Source organism: Nuphar pumila, chromosome 4 (assembly GCF_984573655.1).
Source record: "Nuphar pumila chromosome 4, dmNupPumi1.hap1.1, whole genome shotgun sequence".
NCBI classification, from domain to species: domain Eukaryota; kingdom Viridiplantae; phylum Streptophyta; class Magnoliopsida; order Nymphaeales; family Nymphaeaceae; genus Nuphar; species Nuphar pumila.
In genome coordinates this window covers 107,416,827-107,442,251 of record NC_143252.1, presented here as the reverse complement: position 1 = coordinate 107,442,251, position 25,425 = coordinate 107,416,827, and the positions used below count along the sequence as shown (strand labels likewise).

General features: G+C 38.1%; 1 protein-coding gene and 1 long non-coding RNA gene across 4 annotated transcripts in view; both read left to right on the top strand.

The window, feature by feature from the left end:
• The first annotated feature begins 3,263 nt into the window (after positions 1-3,263).
• Positions 3,264-5,929, top strand: LOC149840462 (uncharacterized). Of its 3 annotated transcripts, none has more exons than XM_090003161.1 (2): positions 3,264-3,545; positions 3,680-5,929. In XM_090003161.1, the coding sequence occupies exon 2, from the start codon at positions 3,700-3,702 to the stop codon at positions 5,596-5,598; it is 1,899 nt and encodes a 632-aa protein (XP_089859287.1). In that variant the 5' UTR covers positions 3,264-3,545; positions 3,680-3,699; the 3' UTR covers positions 5,599-5,929. The 3 variants fall into 3 exon arrangements, with proteins under 3 accessions (XP_089859287.1, XP_089859288.1, XP_089859289.1); XM_090003162.1 differs by having other exon boundaries at positions 3,267-3,545; positions 3,676-5,929; XM_090003163.1 differs by having other exon boundaries at positions 3,320-3,550.
• Positions 5,930-6,069: 140 nt separating this feature from the next.
• The window catches only part of LOC149840461 (uncharacterized), a 30,088-nt gene continuing 10,732 nt past the window's right edge, over positions 6,070-25,425 (top strand). Inside the window, exon 1 of the long non-coding RNA XR_016431395.1 lies at positions 6,070-6,288. This is a non-coding gene — a long non-coding RNA (uncharacterized LOC149840461). The remainder of the gene's footprint in view (positions 6,289-25,425) is intronic.

The window sequence follows — 25,425 nt, the reverse complement described above, 5'->3', positions numbered from 1 at the left end:
ACCCTTTTAGTCTAGATCTAGATCTTAGTCTCACTTATCCTGTAGCCTCTGCCTAGTCGAACCTCTACCCGTCAATCATCATGCTTATCATTATCATCCTTGTGCGGGCTACTTAAGCCTGATGTGAGATTAGATTCCCATATTTTCTTTGTTTTATTTGTTTACATGATTTAATTAAATATGAATTTGTCTAACAGTTTGTATATTTTTGGTGTGGATTAATGTCTCTACACCATCAAACTCACTTTTTTTATGGGAATTATATAGAGTTACATTGTGTTGCATGAATGGAGGAGAAAGATTCATGTGGAAGACCCAAAATGATTTTCTTTGTTGGTTCATATCGCCGACCCCAATTGTTTTGGGATGAAGGCGTAGTTGTTGTTGTACATTGTGTTGCATGCTAAAGCTCGAATTGAGAAGAGTTGACCTAGCAAGGTTGATCACTTTCCAACAAAAAAGAAAATGCACCCAACTTACAGACCATAATTTCATATATTCTGAAACAACTTGAGATGCAGTTCAACTAAAAACATCTGTTAAAAACTCATCCGATTCAGGCAAAAATTTTGCAAAAATCGCCAAAAAAAAATAGGGGACTAGTAATGCCATTTGAACAGCCATGTAAATTGACTAAGTTGGTTAGGACATTTGTCTAGGTTGTATGAAAAAATCAATCAGATAAGTTGTCGTATGAAAAAACTGGGTGCCATCAAAATTATCAAGAAAACAATAAATTAATCATATTTTGTTATATTTTTTAGTTTGCAGTCGGTTATGATATTATGTTAAAAATTAGTGTCATCTTTGTCATTATCCATTTAATAAATGACTTGTCTTATGTCATCTTACGGCCTTCTGTCATAGTGACAAATATCGCGAGAAATTGCCTGAAAGTTTAAAACGGAAATTTCTCACGAGATTTTCAAAATATCGTGAGATTTATGAAAAAAACATAAATACCATGATTTAAACATGATATTTATGTTTTAAATAGCTATTTATCATAAAAAAACCGTCTATTTTTATCCTTAAATATTTTTTTAATAATGTCTTACAAAAATATTTTTTGTTTTTTTTATTGTCAGGATTTTGCAAAAAAATGCGATATTTATGATTTTTTTTTTTAAATTCTCACGAGTTTTTGAAAAACGAGATTTTGTCGTTTTTAACGTTTGTCACTATGCCTTCTGTTAAACAAATTAATAGTGAAGGCATTTTACTTACTTTTTTTTATTATACAAAAGGTTAATTGACTGATTTTAGGACCAAGCGTGTTTAGGAAACATAAGGCATTAAAAGCAGACGGTTAAATGTAATAACCTAAGCATTGTGTCGTTTTTTGTAAACAGTTTAAAGCAGTTTTTTGTAAATTATCTTTACAATGCTGCTTTAAAAAAATTAGTTTTGTGCTTGTTCAATGCTCTAAAAAAATCAATTTTAATTGTGTTTGTGCAAACTGAAAATCAGTTTATAAGTGAGTGACGGTGCACCTCTGAAATTCAGTGCATATCTAAAAATCAGATCTAGGTGCGTCAAATGTGCATGTCTGAAATCAGATTATGTCATTTTTTTTTATTGCAAATCCATTGTGGTTTTATGCATTTTATTTATTGGAAAAGTTTTCTATCATTTTTTTCTTGGTTCTTAAACATTTTAATTTAATTTTGGACCTGACTCATTTTCATTTTTTTAGTTTGCTGAGATTTCGCTCATATGTTATCTAGAAAACAAAAAACTTTAAAAGCTTGCAAAAATTGCCTTTGATAAAACCATTCCAAATGAATTAAGATTTGAAATGAGCCTATCAACTCATGCTGGATCCAAATACAAACAAATAAAAATGAGCATATCAACTCATGTTGGATCCAAATACAAACAAATAAAAATGAGCATATCAACTCATGTTGGATCCAAATACAAAGACACGAATCTTAACCACCTTGGCCCCGTTGGACCCCTTCACAATCATCATAGTTTCTCTGTACCCTTTTTTATAATTTCAAAAATGCCCCTTTTATAATTTAAAAAATGCACCTCACATTTCTAGATTTCCTAATATTTGCCTCAGTTTTCTCAAAAATTACCAAACTAAGGTCCATCTTATTATTATATAGTAAGGTTCTTTTAAATTATAATTCAAAGTACAATAAGACATTCGTGTACAAAATATTTACTCATTTCTTTCTTATGAGGATGAATGAGATTTTCAATTTCAAACAGTTCTAAAAAAAAACCACTTTTCTCAAGATGATGAATGTTAACCATCAGTTAGGTACTGTGTCAATCTGAAGGCTTAGAATCGAATCGTGCTGGTGCATGGAGACTGCATTGCTTTATCATGGTTGAGGCAGGTAAAGCTGAGTTATTGTGCCCTCAACTCAGAATTCTCTTCACAGGGAGGTGAGCTCATTAAGCAGGTCGATTCTTGGTGAGGGTTTTCTTTGTCATATACCTATAACAACTAGTTTTTTTTTGTACCACCTAGGTGGTATCCCATGTGGTAAGCGGAGTCCTGTGCTAAGCTAAAGGCCTAGGTTCAAATCCCTCTACCACATGGGGTTTAAGAGATATCTAGTAGGAGTCTGCCTAACCCACCCTCGAGAGCAGATCAAGTGATCTGCCAAATCACTTTAAGAAAAATGATTTGACATCATCACCGTCCACAATGTACACAAGGACCATGAAGTTCTTGTGGGAAGTTCCAACGTAATAAACTGGTAGGGGTCCTCCAAACCTCAGCTTATTTATCGAAAAAAGAAAAAGAAAAAGAAAAAGAAAAAGAAAAAGAAGAGATGATGAATGTTAACTTGAGGTCCCTAATTGAAAGTTTCAACAAACCTGTGCCTATATTAGAAAATCTCAGAAAAATAATGCTCATTGTTGAAAAAAAAAACAAAGGTTGACACCTAAATGAAATATTGTCTTTTTTTTTAATAACTAAAAGCATCAGACCTGGCTTAGTGGCTTGTGCGCTTGGACTCTTGTTTTTAATGGTTTTATCAATTGTCACCCATTTTTGTCCACAAGCAAAGGATATATGACACACAGAAAGCTCGCTAAGTCAAATTCCGATATGCAAATGCTGCCACTTAGAATAAAGTGTGCGGCTCAAGGTGAATAGGGGTTCGTTCCGGGAACGTGGCAGCACCATCGTTAGAGCTTGTTTTTAAAACAAATTCCATTGTAAGACGATTTTGTTTTCATTTATATAGGCACGAAACGGGAATGAGAGAGAGAGAGAGCGCGGTCGCAGCTCACAAGTCACAACGAATGTTTCTTCCCCCAAAAGATGAGTGTGGCGTGTAGCGCTCTCTCTCTCTCTCTCTCTGGGTGAAGAGGGTTCGCTTTTGGGAGCTGTCTCTCTCTCTCTCTCTTTTGGTGAAGAGGGTGCCTTTCCTTCTCCATCCGCTTCGATGGTTTGAGAGAGAATCCACGTCTGCTCTGTAGTCCACACAAAATCTGTCTCTCTGAGGAGGTGAGAGAAAGAAGGGAACGCCCAAAGAACTGAAACTGAGGAAAAAAGGAGGAACAGATCTTCAAAGGTTAGGTCTCTCTCTCTAAAGAACTGAAATAGAGGAAGAATGAGGCACAAACCTTCAAAAGGATAGGGTTTTTTTCTCTCTCTCTCTCTCTCTCTCTGGATTTTATTCCAACTATTGTTTTGATTTTTAGAGAGAGAAAACGGTAGCAGAGGGTATGAACAACACGGATTGGAGCATAGACCACAATCGGGTGAGAAGGGGGGAAGAGGGGAACTACAATTTGGAGATCCCCACTATCCCCACCGAGCCAGACCGAGAGCTGGGCCTCGTCAGGGCCCTGATCTCACCGGCGGGGAGCTCCTTCGGCGATGATGAGGCCGACGATGACGACTCAGACGTGGGGGAGGCAGCCTCCCTGGCCGTGGTCGACCCTGAGCCCTACCTCTCCAACCAATTCTACACCTTCAACCGCGACTCCCACCGGCTCATGGCCCGCTGCATCCTGCAATCGCGATACCCCTCTCTGGACGAGATCAAGGCGGCCACGCCGGCCTCGGTGCTCGCTTCCTGGCGTGGCGTCTGGAAGGACCGCAACGAGGACACGGCATATGCCACCGGCTGGAAGCGGATTCAGGACAAGCTCGGCGCCACCCACGCCAAGCCAGGCGGGTGCGAAGAGACGCTCTTCTTCAAGAACAACCCCAACCAACTCGTCCCCCATGTTAATCAATGGCAAGAGATTGCCATGAATTGCCACTCCAACGGCTCAGGCTCGAAGCATTTGGGGTTGAAGGAGACCATCGACCGGATCAAGCAGATTTGGACGGTTGGTGCGAAGTTTTATGGCATCCCGGAGGCATTTGTCCGCGCCTGCGTGTTGAATTGTGCTGTTTGCCGGTCAGAGGAGGCCGCCGGAACGCAGGGGAGGTCGAAGAGGAGGAGGTTTAAGTACACCGACACCTTCGAGGTGCCTGCTAAGGAGGTGCCGCAGCGGCTGCAGCAGCTAGCAACCAAGCACAAAGTGGTGCTCTGCATTCGGCAGAAGTACATCCGGTACAAGCCATTCATGGCGGAGGTGAAGGATTACTGTTGCCACCGGGCCGGCGAGCCCAACATGAAGAAGCTAGGGGTGCTACAGAGGAAGCGGTATATCTCGAAGCGCTGTGGGTGCGGATTCAGGATCAGGGCTATCGTCCCCATCAAAGATTACAATCATAAAGATAAGAGCTTTACATATGAAGATGATGGGAAGGCGGTTTTCAATCTCTATGCTGTTCATTCAGGCCATGAGCCCGGTCCCCATGAGGGTAGTGCGCGGATCATTCATCGATTTGTTGGGCCAGCAAATTTGGCGATTGAGCGTGGAGATATTGTCTGTATGGATGGTGAAGGGGCTGAAAGGGAGGGCTTCTCTGTGATCAATAAGGAGGGCGGGGCTACACAGTTGACGGTTTTGAAGCAGATTGACGAATTGAGAACTGAGTTGGGGAGTGTGGTGACGAAGATACCATGTTTATCGGAAGAGGCGTTAGCATCATTGTCACAAGAGCTCTTGGGGATCAACCAGAGGCTGAGGAGTATTGGGGAGACTTTGGAGTGTGATAAGGTGTTTGTCCTTGATCAACGCCAGGAAACATTGTTTCTGGATGGCCCTAACAATCTCGACAATTGGGGAGAGCCTCAGGAGATTAAGGGTGGCGTTGGTGCTGGTCAGTTGATGAGTGATTCTGATGGGCATGACTTTTTGAATGGTGTTGTTGGCATTTCTCATAGGATGAGTAGCCCCTTGAGAGCCATTGGTGAAGGGCTCGGCAATGCTGACTGCGTTGGTAGTTTGAAGTTGGGGAATTGGAATTTACCTGTGAAAGAACCTTGTGAACAGTTTAATGTTGACAAACGTATTCTTCTTCACGATGATGTTAAGATTTGTAAGGAACCCGATTTGGATGGTAGGCATGATTTATCTGTTAGCGGGGAGGATGAAAATCTTGCGGAAATGCATGTGGATGGGTATTACAATGACAGTATCAAGTGGTATTTGGATCCTAGCCCCGACTGTGCGGATAATCTGTCTATAGCTGTGCAGGAAGGATTCAGACATGCCATTGTATGAAAATAGGGATTCTTTTACTAATTAATGAGAAAGCATTCATTGATCAGGCGTCAGCATGTGTCCTTGATCATGATTGTTCTGATTTAGTTCTCTCCTATTCAGGACTTCTGTGGCGATGGTGGATGAGTTATTGTAGGTTGTCTTTATTGCCATGGGGCATTCTAATACCTGTAATTACTGAACTTCCACCTCCTTTTTCTAAATTTATGGTTGGTTGGATGTTCATTTGACCTGTGAGATGTTCTTCCTGTTAACAACAAAGAATTATATAGTGGAGACCCATTTAACCTGGGAAATTGCTTCGTTCTTCTAAATGCATACTTTTCTTTTATTTGTTTGGCTGTTTTTCAGTTGATTGAAAAACTAATTGCTGGTAGTTCAATCAACTTGTCTTCTTTCAGTACGATGTTATTTTGTTTTGTCTTATTTTTAATTTTACTGGATATAGCAATTTGTCATTCTGCAATGCAGGAGGTGCACAACTTGCCCTGCCAGCAACATGGTAGGCTGGGCCTGGAGGGATTTGGGTTGAAAAACTTGGGAGGTCAGCTGAATGGGTGGGTCTAATGCTCTGCGTACTTTGTGTAATAGCTTATGGGAGTGTTCATGCACAGACATTATTAGACCGGGTTTGTCAGATCTGGGAAGACATTGGCCTAGCCCCTACTGTGTGAATTCCTATTGATTCAGGTATAATCCAACTCTATTAGCAGACAATGTAGCATCCTATTTTACGTAGTAACCTCTGTGGGTTTTAAGAAGCAATACTCTTTGGTTTTACTCGTGCAGTGTTTGCTGGTTGTTTTGAATATAGAGCAACATCTACTTCATAGCAACAAAGTCTTGCTCTGAGGAGATAAATAAATTTCTCCATTTTCTCGAGTTAGATTACATTTTAAAGCTCAATAGCTTGGATGCAGGAGTCTGGCAAAATTTTTGGTGCATAACTCAAAGTACATGATATGCACCTTGGTAAAATTTTTAGTGAGCCTCATACATTTGATTCAAAATACCCAAAAATAATTAATCTAATGCTAAGCATTTGGGTAGCTTTTCCATTGCTGTAGTGAGATGGGTTATAGATTCTTTTGATATGGATCCTTAATATGCACACTTGGCTTTCTTAATGGAGCTAGTTGGTTCACATTTTACACCTTATTGATTCAAGTTGGATGGACTGTTGGCTTCATTGGGAGCAGGTTATTTTAATAGTATGCTTTCCTTTTTCTCCATTCTGGAGTAAGGGAAAGACTCAGATTTTGTGCAGTTTATGGTAAATGAGCAAGAAATTTGAAAAATGATGACTGATATAGGTCAAATTGCCAGGTACTTTGAGAACTTGTGATAACTTTGCATGTTGAATCTTAAGTGAAGATCCTCATTCAGCTTTTCTTTAGTCACAGTGGAATTCGCCAATATTCAAAACCTCATTCAGGTTTTGCTTTATTACAATGGACTCTGCCAATATCTTCTTTATAGAGGCTAATTTCATGGATCAATACAATGAAAGGAGAATCCTTAAGTTGGGAATAACTTTACTAGTTAATTGAAGTGCTATACCTTAAATTGATGATGCTTGTACTTGATTGTAAGTTGCATTCCTTTATAGGATGATCATAAGCATGACTTTGTGTTGAGTTCTTTATGGTTTAACTACTCATGAAAAGTGGACGGAGAAAATGTGTGCCTGAGGTAGATAGAGATGTTAAAAAAGAACAGATATTCAGACATAAAAAGCTTTTCCTCTTCCACATTTTCTTTCAACTTTGGTGCTGATTTTTTTTTTGTTTCAAGTTATTTAGTTTTTAGTGGATGTGAACCTTTCCCTATTTTATACACCGTATAGTGTCTAACCACAATAGCTTATGGTTTACCTTTTGCAGATGTACAGAGAAATTTTAAATCTGATATATGCATGCAGTAATTTTTTTAAGCCTTTCTGCATTCAAATCCACTTTTTATAACTGTCAGAATTTTAGAGTACAACTTTAACCACCAGAACTAAAAAGATCTAATAATAACAAAATTGATGCACAAGAAGCTACAGTGGTTTGTGAAATGAAATGGTTGTCTTCCACGAATGCCCTTGGAACACTCAAAGAGAAGTGTCTAAAAGACACTTTGCCCTTAAAAGGGGTAAAAGAGGAACAACACATGCATAAATAAATATTTTTATTTATGTAGAACAATGCTTTGTTGTTGAAGGGAAAGTTTTATAGGATGACAATTATGCCCGCTTTACTATATGGTACGGAATGTTGAGCTGCCAAGAGACATCATATTCAAAAGATGAGTGTAGCTAAGATGCGTATGCTTAGATGAATGTGTGGAAATACAATAAAAGATAAGATTCGAAACAAGGAGATACGTAAGAAGGTAGGCATTGCATCCATTGAAAATAAGATGAGAGAGAATCGTTTACGGTGGTTTGGACATATTCGGTGAAGGCCTACTGATGCTCCAATTAGAAGGATGAAGAAATGGGAAAATATATTAGTTAAAAGAGGTCGGGGTAGGCCTAAGAAGACTTGGATGGAGATGATAGAAAAGGATATGAATGCTTTGAACCTCACGAGGACATGACATTGGATAAAAATGATTGGAGGAGAAGGATTCACGTGGAAGACCCAGAATGATTTTCTTTTTTGGTTCATATCGCCGACCCTAATTGTTTTGGGATGAAGGCGTACTTGTTGTTGTTGTATGTAGAACAATACTTGAAAAGCATTACAAAAAGAGTGGTTTTACATGAGGGGGCTGCACCCCTATTTATACAAGATCAAAGGGCCCTTCTAGTCGTTGGACTAGACCAACGGCTAGAAATCTAGCCGTTGGACTAGTTCCAACAACTAGATAGTTTGGTTAAGTTTCGGTTGGAACTTGACCAAACTATATTATCTAGTTCAATATGAACTAGGTAATATATATTACAAATAAAAAATAAAATAAAAAATAGAAAAAATATATATTTATATAATAATAATATAATAATATTATTATATAAATATTTATGTTACATTTTAACACTCTCCCTCAAACTTACAGTACAATGAGCGAAAGTTTGTCTAAAAGGAAGTGAAATCTAGGAGCTGTAAGAGGTTTGGTGAAGAAATCTGCTAATTGGTATTCTGATGTAACATATGGCAGATTAATGGTGTCATGTAGGTACTCCTCTCTGACATAGTGACAATCCATCTTTATGTATTTGGTGCGTTCGTGAAAAGTCTGGTTGCTTGCAATATAGATTGCAATCTTATTGTCACAGCACATACGCAAGGCTTGTGTTGCTTTAGCTCCCATATAAGTCAGCAGTCGCCTGAGCCAAACAACTTCCATTGTGGTGGTTGCCATGGCTCTATATTCAGCTTCAGTGGAGGAAAGAGAAACCTTTTGCTGCTTCTTGCACTTCCACGATATGAGAGATTCACTTAAAAACACACAAAAACCAGTGGTTGAATGCTTATTATTAGGATCACCTCCCCAGTCAGCATCAGTATAAGCAATTAAATCTAAGGATGATGAGGCTGACAAGAAGAGGCCACGTTAAATGAAACTCTTTAAATATCTAATAATGCGTAAAACTGCTCCCATGTGAACAAAGGTGGGAACATGTTGAAATTGACTAGCTGTGTGAATATCATGTGCGATGTTTGGTCAAGTGATAAAAAGATAAGAAAGTGCTCCAACAAGTTGTCTAAATGGAGTAGGATCCTCTAGTCGTTCTCCATCATTGATTTTTATTTTAACATTAACTACTTCTGGAATATCTATTTTCTTTTCATCTGTAATGTCAGACCTGCAAACAATATCAGAAACAAATTTAGTTTGAGATATCAAATACCCTCTAGGGGAATAAGCAACTTCTATTCTTAGGAAATATCGTAATTGTCAGAAATATCAACCTGCAAGAGTTAAAGATGAGGTAAAGAGAGAAGAGAGAGAAGAGAGGAGTCTGCGGCAATAGGGTTTTCCCTTTTCTTTTGTTATTTATAAGTGTTGTACATGGTATAACATTACACAAGAAATAAAATTTAATTACAAACATGCCACCGCCCACGCATCTCGAGGTGGATCCTTGGAATGTGGTGCGGGTCGGATCCATGATCCAAACTAACAGCCTCCCTCAAGTTGAGTATGGTCTTTGATCATGCTCAACTTGTCTTTGAGTGCCCAAAACTGATGAGTGGATAATCCCTTGGTAAAAATGTCAGCAACTTGCATATCTGACCGAACATATGCAGGTTCAATTTCTTTTTCCTTCACCTTTTGTCTAACAAAGTGTTGATCGATCTCGATATGCTTCATGCGACAATGAAGGATGGGATTGAAGGCAATATTAATAGCACTCTGATTATCGCAAAGAAGCATAGAGGACAAGATCGGTTCTTGTAATTCTTGCAGTAGGTGTCTCACCCATGTAACATCGGCTGTTCCTGCTGCCATTGCACGATACTTTGCTTCAGTACTAGATCGTGCCACTGCCTTTTGCTTCTTGCTACTCCATGTTACAATATTATTGCCGATAAGAATGCAATACCCCGAAACTGATCTGCGCTCGTCAGGATCACCAGCCCAATCCACGTCTGTGTAAGTGAATAGTCGATGCCCTGACGTATAAGCTGTGTCCTTGGTATACATCAAGCCATCTCCAATCGTACCCTTTAAATACCGAAGGATCCTTTTTACTCCTTCCATATGTACATCTGTAGGAGCATGCATAAACTGTGAAGCCTGATTGACAGAGTATGCTATGGCAGGCCTAGTGAATGTTAAGTATTGTAACATCCCTACAACTAGACGATACAAAGTAGGATCATGATAAGTAATGCCTTCTTTAGCACTTAGCTTATGATTTAGAAGGCAAGATGTGCTAATTGGTTTACAATTCTCCATCCCTGTAGCAAGTAAAATATCAATGGTGTACTTATGTTGGCTCAATGTAATAGTCTCATGTCGACTATCAACTTCCACAACCAGAAAATATCGCAAGGGGCCCAAGTCTTTCATCTTGAATTTAGCCATCAGCATAGACTTAATCCAAGATATGTGATCCTCATCACTCCCGATAATAATGATGTCATCAACATATATAAGCACCCAAACAATAGCTGAATCACTTTTGAATATGAACAATGAATGGTCTAGAACACTTTTGGTGAACCCATGATGCTGGATCTCCGTGGGAAAACTTTCAAACCAAGATCGAGAAGCTTGTTTCAGGCCATAAAGAGAGCGTCGAAGTTTACATACCCAATTTGATGAATCATGCATGTTATAACCAGGTGGCTGCTCCATGTAAACTTCTTTCTTTAGTTCACCATGCAGAAAAACATTTTTAACATCAAGTTGACTGAGTGACCATCCATGTTGTAACGCCAATGCAATGATAATCCTGACGGTGCCCAATTTTACTACTGGACTGAACGTTTCATCGTAGTCCTGCCCATACTGCTGTGTGAAGCCTCGTGCAACCAGACGAGCCTTATAGCGCTCAACACTGCCATCCGGTTTGTGCTTGATCTTGTACACCCATTTGGATCCTACAACATTCTTGTTATCTGGCCTTGGTACAATTTCCCATGTGTTGCATTCATACAATGCTTCCATTTCCTCATTCATCGCCTCTACCCAGGCACGGGAATGTACAACCTCATGAAAGGAGGAGGGTTCTGTTTCTTTGGACACTCTAGTTAGAAATGTTTAAAAATCCAAAGAGAAATTGTTATAACTTACCCAACGATCTATAGGATGTCTAATCCGAGTGGAACGTCGTAGAGGAGTCTCATCATTAACTGGATGAACTCTACGAGAATAAACAAGACCAGAAAAATGTGAGGATGTTGTTGTAGGAGGAATGTCTTCCATATGCGGTTCCACATCAAAAGTATAGGGTTCATTGTCTGTCGATAAAGATGAATCCTCATAAGGCAACGAGTCATATAAAAGTGAGCCACTGAGCCAAGGATCATAACTATCCTATGTATCTGTGGAAGATGAACCCAGAGTGTCAAAGTTTTCATCATAAAAAACAACATTTCTAGATACCCGAATTTTGCCTGTATGAGGATCATAACACCTGTATCTCTTATAGTCATCTGCATACCCAAGAAACTTGCACTGTACAGCTCTGTCTTGAAACTTATTTCTCAATGAATGATCAATATGAACATGACATACACAACCAAAATGATGTAGCTCTTCATATGATGGATGACAATTATAAAGAACAAAATATGGAGAATTATCTTCAAGGATGGTCATGGGCAACCTGTTAATAACGAAAACAGCTGTATGGAAAGCCTATGTCCAAAGAGAGAAAGGAATACCTACAGTGTGCATCATGCTCAAGGCTGTCTCAACAATATGCCCATGTTTTCTCTCAGCTACTCCATTTTGTTGAGGGGTATGAGGACAAGAAATGTTACGTGTAATGCCATGCTCCTTCAAATATTCACTAAAATCATGGGATATGTATTCTCCCCCCATCACACTGGAAATATACAACACTGGTATTGAATTGGTTTTGGACTAGTGCATGGAACTGTTTGAACAACTTAAAAACTTCATGTTTGTTTTTCATGAAGTAAATCCAACTAAAACGAGTGTAAGAGTCAAGAAAGAGTACATAGTATCGAGATCCAGAAAGAGAGGCAGTGGGCGCAGGACCCCAAACATCTGAGCATATAATCTCAAAAGGCTTTGTTGCTCTTTTATTGATACTATGAAAAGGAAGTACATGACTTTTGCATAAGTGAAAACTTGGACATTTTGACTCTAAACTGACTGCGGGTATTAAACCTTTAGCAGACAACTTGTCAAGAAAAACTTGACTACAATGACCCAAACGAAGATGCCATAAGTTTGGCTTATTAAGTTTCAAGACTCTAGATGAAGAACTATGATCTGTAAATCGACTCAAAAATGTTGGGAAGGAAGAAGCTGAAGAAGCCAAGGCTACGGAAGATGACATCTTCAAAGGCACATGAGATTCTTCAAAGACGTACATGTTCCCGCGCCGGTCACCTTTAGCGAGCGTCTTCTTGGTGTGAAGATCCTTAAGATAAACATGAGTAAATTCAACGGAATAATTTGTTTCATCAACTAATTTTGACACAGATAGAATATTCTTTTGAATAGCAGGTGTGAGTAAGACATTTGACAAGGGTAATTGAGATTCAGGCAAAGAAAGGGAGACATTTCCAGTGTGAGAGATGGGGTGGTGAGATCCATCTCCTATGACTATAGTGCCATTTCCAGTGTAAGGAGTCAAGTGAGAAAATTTACCTGCATCAGAAGTAACATGTGCTGCTACCCCTGAATCAATATACCATATACCTTCATCATTTTGGCGCAAGTTCATCTGATTGAAAGTAGTCATAAGGATATTTTGTACGTCCTGTGGAAGCACCTGTCCCTGAGAAGTGCGTACAAACTGATGAGTTGCCTTCTGCCCTGGCCTACTATCTGGCCTCCCTGTTTTGTTCCGGTTCTGAGGATTGTACCAGCAATTTGCTTTAACATGTCCCCGCTTGTTGCATAGAAAACAAGTTGGAACACGTCCCCCTCGTGGTACACTGCCTGAACCAATACCTCCTCCACCTGGTGTAGGTAGTAATCCTCCTTTGTTCATAGGTGTTCCATTGGGACGAGGAGGAGTAAATAAGACTCCTGTTTGAATATGCGTATGTGCCATCATCACAGGATGAGCATCATCTGACGCGTGTTCCTGATTTAAACTGACCTCATATTGCAAAAGTTTAGATTGAAGATCATCAAAACATGGAAGAACTGAAACAACCTGGAGTGCCGTGCAAAACATGAGATATTCAGGTCCAAGGCTACCTAATACCCGTTGTACCATATCCTTATCTGATACAGGACTTCCAATTGCAGCTAACTGATCTGTAATCACTCTGACATCCCCCATAAACTCTGTAATGGATTTGTTTCCTTTTCGCATGGATTGAAATTGCCACTTGAGTTGTAAAGCCTGAGATTCGGAAACCTGAGAAAAGGAATGAGCTAGTCCATTCCACAACTCGGCAACAGATTGATCATCAGAAATAGTTTGTAAAACACGATCAGAAAGTGTGGAAGTTATGTAAGCAACTAATGTCTGATCCCGTTGTACCCATATGTCATAAGCAGGATTGGTGATTCGAAGTTGACTCACCTTCCCATCTTCACCTATTATTTCTTGCATGATATGTGTAGGTGGGGCGGGTGATCGCCCATCTAGATGCCCATAAAGACCATGACTGCGAATAAAGGGCACAATCTGACGTTTCCAAAGTAAGTAGTTATCATGGGATAACTTATGGGTCATGAGGTGAGTAAGAAAACTAGGGTTCAACTTGGAATCCATGGATTATATGAAGAATGAGACGCCAACTGGACCAACAGTGTATTGAGGGAAAAACATCAATGCTGTGTGCTGAAAATAATATCAACACACACGTTACACAGAAGAATAGTGGTGTGCGAACAAAGAAATATTGAATGCCGACTGTACTAACAGTGCATTGAGGGGAAAACAACAATGCTGTGTGCTGAAAATAATATCAGCACACACGTTACACAGAAAATGATATCAGCATACACGTTACACAAAAAATGATATCAGCACACACGTTACACAGAAGAATAGTGACGTGCGAACCAGAAGAATATTGAACAAAAATGTTTTGGGGAGAAAAACAAAGATTCGGCAGACTGAAAACAGGATGTTAAGACGTGCGTACCAGAAAAATACTGAAAATGAAAAGAATCAAAAGAGAAACTGGAATGACGTGAAAGAGGATTAAGAAAAAGAAGAAGATGATTAAGGAAAAAGAAGAAAGAAGTAAATCTGATTAAGGAAGAGAAACAGAAATGAAACCTACGTCCTTTAGCAACACGTGTTGGTCCTTAGAGGCCTTCTAGATGATTGATTTCCGCGCCTGTGCTCTGATACCATGTTAGAAAGATCAACCTGCAAGAGTTAAAGATGAGGTAAAGAGAGAAGAGAGAGAAGAGAGGAGTCGACGGCAATAGGGTTTTCCCTTTTCTTTTGTTATTTATAAGTGTTGTACAGGGTATAACATTACACAAGAAATAAAATTAAATTACAAACATGCCACCGCTCATGCATCCCGAGGTGGATCCTTGGAATGTGGTGCGGGTCAGATCCATGATCCAAACTAACAGTAATAGTCCTAGATCAGACATTTCAAAATGAGTTTTAAGCAGAGTTTTGATATTGACAACTCCCTGTTTGTCACCTCCAGTGATGATCATATCATCCATATAAAGAAGAAGAATGATGATACCTGCATCAAATTGCTTAATAAACAAGGCAGTGTCAGTAAAAAAAGAATGAAAACTAATATCAGTCATATCATGACTAAACCTGTCATACCAGGTTTTTGGTGCCTGCTTGAGAGCATAAAGAGCTTTCTCAAGATGAAGAATTTTACCCTTAGGAAGACCGATACCAGGCGGAGCTTTCATGTATACTTCTTTAACAAGACCTCCATTTAGAAAGGCATTTTTGACGTCCATTTGAAATATAGGCCATTTTTTAACAAAGGCTAAAGCAATTAAAGTTCGAACTATGGTCATTCGGGCTACATGAGCAAAGGTTTCTTCATAGTCAATACCATACTCGTGAGCATAGCCTTTGGTCACGAGTCGTGCCTTATATCTTTCAAGGATCCCATCGCTTTTAGTTTTGACTTTATAGACCCATCTAAAGCCTATAGGTTTCTTTCCAAGAGGCAAGTCTTGGATGGACCAAGTGTGGGCCTTTTCTAATGTATCTAACTCTATTTTCATAGCTTCAATCCATTCTTCATGATTTTTGGCTTCAAAGTATGAGGAAGGTTCAACATAGGATTGAATTAATGCAAGGGCTGCCCTATATGAGGGTGAAAAAGATTCATAGGAGACAAATTTTTTGGGAGGTCTAGAGATTCTAGAAGTCCTGCGAGGAGGAACTTAAATTTTTTTTTCTAGCACACATGGGGGTTGTTGCTCTCCAATTCTTCGTCTTGAATATTGTAAGCCAACATCCCTATTGGTTTGGTCTTCACTAGCATTTTCATAGATAATAGGACTTTGTTCATTGTCAAAGTTACATTCAAAATCCTCTTCATTGGATTTTGAAGTTAAATCAATTAAAAAAGAATATTTTGTAATATCCTTGGATTTTTCTCTTTCAAAAAAATTTTCTTTTTCAAGAAAGGTCACATTTCTTGACACATAATTTGCTATTTTGAAGATCGTAGCATACCCTTTTTGATTTTCAGCATAACCTAAAAAGTCACATGGGACAACACGAGGAGAGAATTTATCGTTCTTGTCTATAAATACAAAACATTTGCAGCCAAACACTCTTAGTCTGGAGGAGTCTGGAGTTAAATCATAAAGTTTTTCAATTGGAGAGATGTTTTCTAAAGAAGAAGATGACATTCTATTTATGAGATAAGTGACAGTTAAGGCTGCTTCGGCCCAAAACCCTTTTGGCACTTGACTTGCTATTAGCAAAGTCCGAGTGGTCTCCATAATGTGCCGATGTTTGCGTTCAGCAAGACCATTCTGTTGAGGGGTATTTGGGCAAGATCGCTGATGAATAATGCTATATGAGTTAAGATAATTTTTAAAATCTCTAGACAAATCCTCCCCCTGAATCAGGGCGAAAAATGGAGATATTGTTTTGAAATTTGTTTGTGACCATTTTATGAAATATTTGAAAGTGAGCAAAAACTTCAGATTTATGTTTAAGAAAATAAATCTAAGTATGTCTAGAAAAATCATCAACAAAGATGACATAATATGCAAAACCGCCTTTAGAAACAACTGGTGCGGGTCCCCAAACATTGAAATGTATTAACTCAAGAGGTCTTATAGAGACAAAAGTTCTACTAGAAAATAATAATCTTTTCATTTTACCAAGAATGCAGTCTTTACAAGCAAAATTTTCAGATTTACAAATTTTTCCCAAATTTAGAAAAAATTGGATTTTAGACATATGAGGATGACCAAGTCTTCTGTGCCATAAGTCTGTTTCCAACTTCTGAACATTTAAGCAAAAAACATTCTTTGGTAGTTCCAAAAAATTCATGTAATATAGCCCTCATTCTCTATGGTCTTCCCCAATCAGCTTCTTTGACTGACGATCCTGTATTCAGCAACTATCAGAAGAGAAGGATATATTACATCCATAATCAGAAATTTGAGAAACAAACAAGAGATTTAAATGTAATTTTGGGACATATCTAATTTCTGGAATACAAAACGTTTTGGATTTTTCAAAACACCCAATTCCTTTTATTTCAAGAGATGTTCCATCTGCTGTAAAGACTTTTGAAATATTTGAGTTATTTTTAAGACATTCGGATAAACATTCATAATTTGGGGTCATATGAAATGAGGCACCAGAATCTAAAATCCAAGGAAAGTTACCTAGACCGGATACAAATGCAATTGCTGCTCCAGTTGAGGCTTCAGTGGATGAGGCCCAACGTCTACCTTTTAAACTTTGTACAACAGTCAGTGGCTGATTGTTGTACACTATACACAGTCAGCCATTGACTGTGTACAGAAATATTACATAAAAAAAAAATAAGAAATAAAAAAATTACAAAAATAAGAAAAAAATAAAAAGGAGGAATTATAATCATATTAAAAAACATGAATATGCGTAAAAATATAAAAATGACTAAAATATCCCTATAGCTAAAGAAATATATATTTTATATATATAAGTAGATGGATACATGTACATATATATGAAATATATATATGTATATGTATCTTTTTATATATATATAAAATATATATAGAAAATACATTGTCTTATGAATTACAGTTTAACACCCCCCCTCAAACTTAGGGCAAGATGACCGAAAGTTTGCCAAGGAGGAAATCGAACCGCGGAGCACACAAAATTTTGGTGAAGAAATCTGGCAACTGATATTCTGAAGTTACATACGGAAGATCTATAACTCCTTTCAGATACACTTCCCGAACATAGTGACAGTCTATCTCAATGTGTTTAGTCCGCTCTTGAAAAGTATGATTTTTTGCAATGTATATTGCACTCTTGTTATCACAGCATAGCTTGGTGGGCCCTTCTATTGAGATCCCCATGTCTTCTAATAACTGATGAATCCATACAATTTCCATGGTAGTAGTCGCCATGACAAGATATTCAGCTTCTGTTGAGGATAGAGACACTTTTTGCTGTTTCTTACATCTCTATGAAATCAGCGAGTCTCCTAAAAACACACAAAAACCAGTGGTGGAGTGACGGTTATTTAGGTCACCTCCCCAGTCAGAGTCAGTATAAACAATTAATTTTAATTCAGAAAAAGAGGATAAAAATACTCTCTTGTTTAGTGTGCCCTTTATGTATCTCACAATCCGCAAGATGACACTCATGTGAACTGATGTTGGTGCATGTTGGAACTGACTTACAGTATAAACTTCTTGAGAGATATCTGGTCTAATAATACTCAGATACATCAAAGATCCCACAAGTTGTCTGTAGGAGGTGGGATCAGAGAGAGGAATACCATCATCAATCTTCATTTTGGCTCCTACTATAGCAGAAGTTTCACAAACCTTATCATCCGTAATACCTGACCTGTCAATAATCTCAGAGGCAAGCTTAATTTGAGATAAAAAATACCATCTACGAGAGTATGATACTTCAATACCCAAAAAATAAGTTAGAAATCTCAAATCAGACATTTCAAACCTATCCTTCAAAATTGATTTTATGCTTTTAACCCCTTTAGAATCACTTTCGGTTATAAGCATATCATCCACATATAAGAGCAGAATGACAATCCCTACATTGGTTTTTCTAACAAATAAGGCAGTGTCAGTGAAACAGGAAGAAAAACCATTTTCTAACATTATAAAGTTAAATCTATCATACCAAGCCTTAGGGGCTTATTTTAAACCATAAAGTGATTTTCGAAGGCGAAACACTTTTCCTTTGGGAGTCTTCATTCCTGGTGGAACATCCATATATACCTCTTAATTCAGATCACCATTTAAGAAGACTTTTTTAACATCCATTTGATAGATGTTCCATTTGTTGATTGAGGCAACGGTAATGAGACATCAGACAATGACCATTCGGGCCACAGGGGCAAAGGAGTCCATTCCTGGTGGAACATTCATATATACCTCTTCATTCAGATCACAATTTAGGAAGACGTTTTTAACATCCATTTGATAGATGTTCCATTTGTTGATTAAGGCAACGGTAATGAGACATCAAACAATGACCATTCGGGCCACAGGGGCAAAGGTTTGTTCATAGTCAAGCCCGTATTCTTGACTATATCCCTTTGCAACTAATCGAGCCTTATATCTCTCAAGAGATCCATCGTTCTTAGTTTTTACCTTAAATACCCATCTACACCCTATTGCTTTCTTACTCTTAGGAAGATCTTGGAACTCCCAAGTCTTTGCCCTGTTGAGAGCTGAAAGCTCACATTCCATTGCTTTCAACCATTCATCATTCTTTTTGGCTTCTTCGAAGTTTCTAGGTTCTATATAGGAATGAATGACGCTAAGGCAGACTCTATGTTTAAGAGTAAACGAATCATATGAAATAAACCTAGAAGGCATCTTTCTACTTCTCTCAGTTCTTCGTAGGTTTTCATCATTTGTTAAATTGGACCCACTAGGTTCACTGAATTTTTCAATTGCACTCCTAAAACTGTTTTTATCTCCATGAGTATATGTTATAGGATCTCTTAATGCTCCTTCATTTCTATGTTGGGAGATAGGTGGATGGGAAGAACCATCTTCTTTATCATTGACGTCATTATGAATGAAATCATCTTCACTATCATCATCATGTGCTAACATTTCAAATAAAAAAAAGTAATCCATGTTTTCTTCAAAGGGTTTACTCCTTTCAAAACCATTAACATTTTCTAGAAAACTCACATTTCTGGAAACATATAGCTTGTCACTATTATTATCATAACAACGAAACCCTTTTTGGGTTTCAGAATATCCAAGAAAAGCGTAGGCAATGACTTTTAGTGAAAGCTTGTCGTTCTTGTCCATAAGAACAAAACATTTACAACCGAAAATTCTCAACTGACTATAGTCGGGTTCTTTGGTATACAATTTTTCAAAAGGCGAGATATTGTTCAAGTTTTTAGAAGGTAGCCGATTTATCAGATAAACAGATGCTAAAGACGCTTCAGCCCAAAAACCTTTTGGGATGTTTTCAGAAACAAGTAATGTTCGAGTTGTCTCTATTATATATATGTCTATGCTTCCTTTCGGCTAGTCCATTTTGTTGAGGGGTTTTCAGACAAGATCTTTGGTGAAGAATGCCATGACTTTCAAGATAATTTTTGAATTTACTTGAAAGGTATTCTCCACCAGCAAAATTTTTAGATTCCCATTAAATTGATTTTTAATTATCATATGATACAACAACAACAACAACTACGCCTTCATCCCAAAACAATTGGGGTCAGCGATATGAACCAAAAAAAAATTCATTTTGGGTCTTCCACATGAATCCTTTTCCTCCAATCATTTCTATCCAATGCCATGTCTTCGGTGAGGTTCAAAGCATTCATATCCTTTCCTATCATCTCCATCCAAGTCTTCCTAGGCCTACCCCGACCTCTTTTAACTAATATGTTTTCCCATTTCTCCAACCTTCTAACTGGAGCATCATTAGGCCTTCACCGAATATGTCCAAACCACCATAAACGATTCTCTCGCATCTTATTTTCAATGGGTGCAACACCTACCTTCTTACGTATCTCCTCGTTCCGAATCTTATCTTTTATTGTATTTCCACACATCCATCTAAGCATCCGCATCTCAGCTACACTCATTTTTTGAATATGATGTCTCTTGGCAGCCCAACATTCCGTACCATATAGTAAAGCAGGTCTAATAGTCGTCCTATAAAACTTTCCCTTCAACCACAATGGCATTCTACGATCGCACAACACTCCAGTTGCACTTTTCCATTTCATCCACCAAACCTTTATCCTATGATTTACATCTCCATCAATTTCTCCATACTTTTGAATGATGGATCCCAAATATTTGAAATAATCATTCACCGGTATTTCTTGCTCACCAAGCTTCACTACACTCCCATCACTACTTCGTTGCTTACTAAACCGACATTCCATATATTCAGTCTTACTCTTACTCAACTTAAAACCTCTAGCTTCCAATGTCTCTCTCCATAATTCTAACTTAGCATTAACCCCAACTCTAGACTCATCAATCAAAACAATATCATCAGCAAACAACATACACCACGATACATTTTCTTGAATTGATCTCGTAAGCTCATCCATCACTATCGCAAATAGGAAAGGCTTAAAGCAGATCCTTGATGTAACCCAACCGTTATCGGAAAATTGGTTGTCACCCCTCCACAAGTGCAGACATTGGTTACTACTCCTTCATACATATCTTTAATTATACTAATGTACTTGAGAGAAACACCTTTCTTCATCATTGTCCACCAGAGAACGTCCCTAGGTACTCTATCGTATGCTTTCTCTAAATCAATAAAAACCATATGCAAATCTTTGTTCCTCTCTCTATATCTTTCAATAAGTTGTCTAAGAAGATGTATAGCTTCCATAGTTGATCTTCCAGGCATAAAACCAAATTGATTCTCCGATATCATGACAACCTTCCTCAACCTAGACTCAATCACCCTCTCCCAAAGTTTCATAGTATGACTCATGAGTTTTATACCACGATAGTTTGTGCAATCTTGTATATCACCCTTATTCTTATATAAAGGCACCAAAGTACTCTTCCTCCACTCATTAGGCATCTTATTTGTTCGCCAAATCAAGTTAAAAAGATTTGTCAACCATTCTAAACCTTTCTCTCCCAAGCATTTCCAAGCCTCGATAGGTATACCATCTGGGCCAACTGCCCTTCTTGATTTCATTTTCTTCAAAGCCTCTGCAATTTCTTTCTTTTGAATCTTGCGCATGAAGTCACGATTTATCTCATGAAAAGGAATTGAGAAGTCTCCAAGATCTTGAGCATGACTATCATTAAATAGCTTATCAAAATAATCTTTCCATCTCTCCTTAATCTCCTCATCTTTGACTAAAACCCTTTGTGTTTCATCTTTGATACATCTAACCATACCCAAATCCCTCGATTTCCTATCTCTCATCTTTGCAAGCCTATAAATATCCTTCTCGCCTTCTTTGGTATCCAACTTGTCATAAACCTCCTTATATACTTTAACCCTCGCGTTTCGAACTACTTTTTTAGCTTCCTTCTTTGCTATCATATACTTCTCCAAATTCTCATTATCACGACTCTTACTTAGATTTCTATAACACTCTCTTTTAACTTTAATAGCTAATTTGACATCCTCGTTCCACCATGATGTATCCTTACCTATTGGTGCACCGCCTTTAGACTCACCCAATACCTCCTTAGCCACTTTTCTCATGCCACCCGCTATCTTATTCCACATTGATTCCGAATCCTCCTCGAGACACCAATCAACTTCCTTAACTATCTGCTCTACAAACATTTCTTGTTTAGCTCCTTTCAGTGCCCACCACTTAATTCTAGGATCTATCCTATGTCTATCCCTTTTGCGGCATTGTCTAATTCTAAGATCTAAAATTAAGACTCTATGTTGTGTAGCTACACTTTCTCCCGGTATAACCTTACAATCGATGCAACAACCCCTATCTCTCTTTCTAAGTAGGAAAAAATCTATCTGACTCGTATTAACCCCACTTTTAAACGTTACTAGGTGAGACTCCCTCTTCCTAAACCAAGTGTTTGCTAAGATCATATCATAGGACAAACAAAAATCTAAAATCCTTTCTTCACTTTCATTTCTTTCTCCTATACCATAGCCTCCATGGATACTCTCAAATCCATCCCTACTAATGCCTACATGTCCATTAAGGTCACCTGCCGATTAAAAACTTTTCTCCATAAGATATCCCTTGTACTACTCCATCTAAATCTTCCCAAAATTGATGCTTAATGGAATCATCTAAACCTACTTGAGGTGCATAAACACTAATAATATTAATAATATATCTACCTAATACTAATTTAATAAGTAAAATTCTATCACCCTTCCTACGGACCTCAACTACATTATCTATAAACTGACGACTCATAACAATCCCTACTCCATTCCTATTCCTATTTATTCCTGTATACCAAATCTTATATCCCCAAGGTTCTATCACTTTTGCTTTCTCACCTACCAATTTGATCTCTTGTAGACATAAAATATCAATATTTCTCCTACACATAACATCTACTAACTCTACCAACTTACCAGTTAAAGATCCTATGTTCCAAGTGGCTAACCTAATTTTATGGTCTTGGACTAACTTCTTTACCCCCACCCGTCCAACGAAGTGAGGGAACCCTTGCCTATTTGACACCACACCCGGGCGCCGGTATGACGCGTCGCTTCTGGGCGACGACCTAGCAACCCTTGCCCATTTATCACTGCCTCCGGGCCTAGAGAGTACAACGCGTCGCTCAATAGGGAACGCCCCAACGAAATTCTCATATTGGTTCATTTTCATAGGGTATGACTAAGTTTTTATGCTGGCTGTCACAGGCCTACCGCAACCCTCCTCCTTTATCCGGGCTTGGGACCGACACTGTATAACTAAACAGTTATACACAGGCGGTCATATGATAAGTTTTAAAAATCGAGAAAACTTCATATTTGTGTTTAAGAAAATAAATCCAACAATATCTCGTGTAGTCGTCAACAAAAATGACATAATATGCAAAGCCTCCTTTTGATAGGACGGGTGCCGGCCCCCATACATCTGAATGGATAATTTCAAAAGGTCTTGTTGTAAACATAGATCTTTGACAAAAAGGCAAATTTTTCATTTTCCCAAGAATTCAGTCGTTACAAGTGAAATCACTTTTACATAGACTTTTAACAAAAGGTAAATCAGAAATTTTTGCAATATTTGGATGTCAAGTCTCTTGTGCCATACATTAATATCCTTTTGTTGAACAATATTACAAATTGGGTTCTTTGGAATTTGAAGGGAATCAACATAGTATAGATCGCCCTTCCTAGAGCCTTCCCCAATCAATCTCTCGTACCGGCGATCCTGTATCTAACATTTGTTAAATGAAAACTTTATATCACACCCATGATCGGGGAGTTGAGAAACGAAAAGCAAATTTTAGTTTAATTTGGGTATAAATCTAATTTTTGGAATAAAGAATCCTTGTTTTTCAAAATTTCTTATTCCTTTTACTTCAAAAGATGTTCCATCCATGGTTGAAACAAAAGATAGAGAGTGATTTTTTGAGTATTCGGAAAAAGAACTAAAACTTGGGGTCATGTGAAAAGAAGCACCCGAATTTAAAAGCCAAGTGGTCTTACCGGGAGGAGAAGAGGTTGACATGGCGGCTTCGGAAATAGCCTCTTTTAGAAGAGGTTGAAGTGCATCCACGATTTGTTGCAATGAGAGAGCTCCATTTGAAGATGGCAAGCACTCTTCTTTTTGAGGTTGGGATGTAGTAGCCATGACAAATAACTTTTTCCACTTTGGGCAAATAGACTTAATATGCCCCGATTCCTTACAAAAATGGCATAAAAGTTTGCTATAATCCTTCTTCCCTCTTTGACCACTTGAGTTTTGATTCTTGAAGTGAGGAGGCTTGTAGGTCTTTAAGTTGTTTTCCGGTCTTGAGATGACATTAACTCCTTCATTTTCTTCATTATTGGAAGGTGTAGCTAGAACACTTGGGTTGTTCTTGCTTATACCCATATGAGTCTCTTCCCCACTTAGTTTAGTAATTACATCTTCAAGAGAGGGGGAAGTGAAGACAGATAAAAGAGAAGACCGAATTTGTTCGAATTCAGGCCTAAGCCCATTCAAAAAATTAAAAAATCTATCTTCTTCCAATTGTTTATGACGAATCTCTATGGCTTCTCCACTCCACTTGGGTTCGAGCATAGCAAGCTCATCCCAAATAGAAGATAGTTCGACAAAATACTCCCTTATAGTCATCTCTCTTTGATGAAGAGTTAGCGCCCTCTTTTGGAGGTAATATTTATGAGATAAGTCCCTAGAGGTGTACATCTTCTCAAGGTACTCCCATGCTTGAGAAGCGAAAATCCATGAGAGGATTTTAAAATTCCTCATCTCTCTTTCTTCATGTTTTTTGGTGTAGTCTTCAAGAGCCTTTGCTCTTTCTGTTAGAAAACAAAGGGTTCGATAATGAACTCATAAATGCCCACTAAATGTGCAAATACACAAACCCACTAAGGGGCAACCAAAAACACATAAAGTGCTAAACCCACAAATGGGTTAAGCCAAAAGGCTAAAAGAATATCTCTTTATTATGAAAAATAGGCTAAAAACCCTTTTACAATGGAGCTAAAGCTCCCTCAAGAATAATGAAATACAAGGGGAAAACCTCTATTTATAACCCTTTAGAGGAGCCACATAGGGGGCTCTCAAAGGAGTCGTTGGGAGCCCACAGCGGTCTGTGATCGTTGGGGGCTCCCCAACGACTCTTTTGGAGAGCCTCCTTAGGTGGCGTAAACCACAAAAAGAAAAAAAGAAAAAGAAAAAATAAAAAATAAATTACAATCATATTCTAAATAAAATATGCGTAAAAATACATGAAATGACTAAACTACCCCTACGACTAATAATAGAGAAATATATTATATATATATATAATTAGGTAGATACATATACATATATACCATATATGTATATGTATCAACCTTTATATATAAAATATATATGATTACACTGATTAAGGAATATATTTTAACACCCCCCCTCAAAC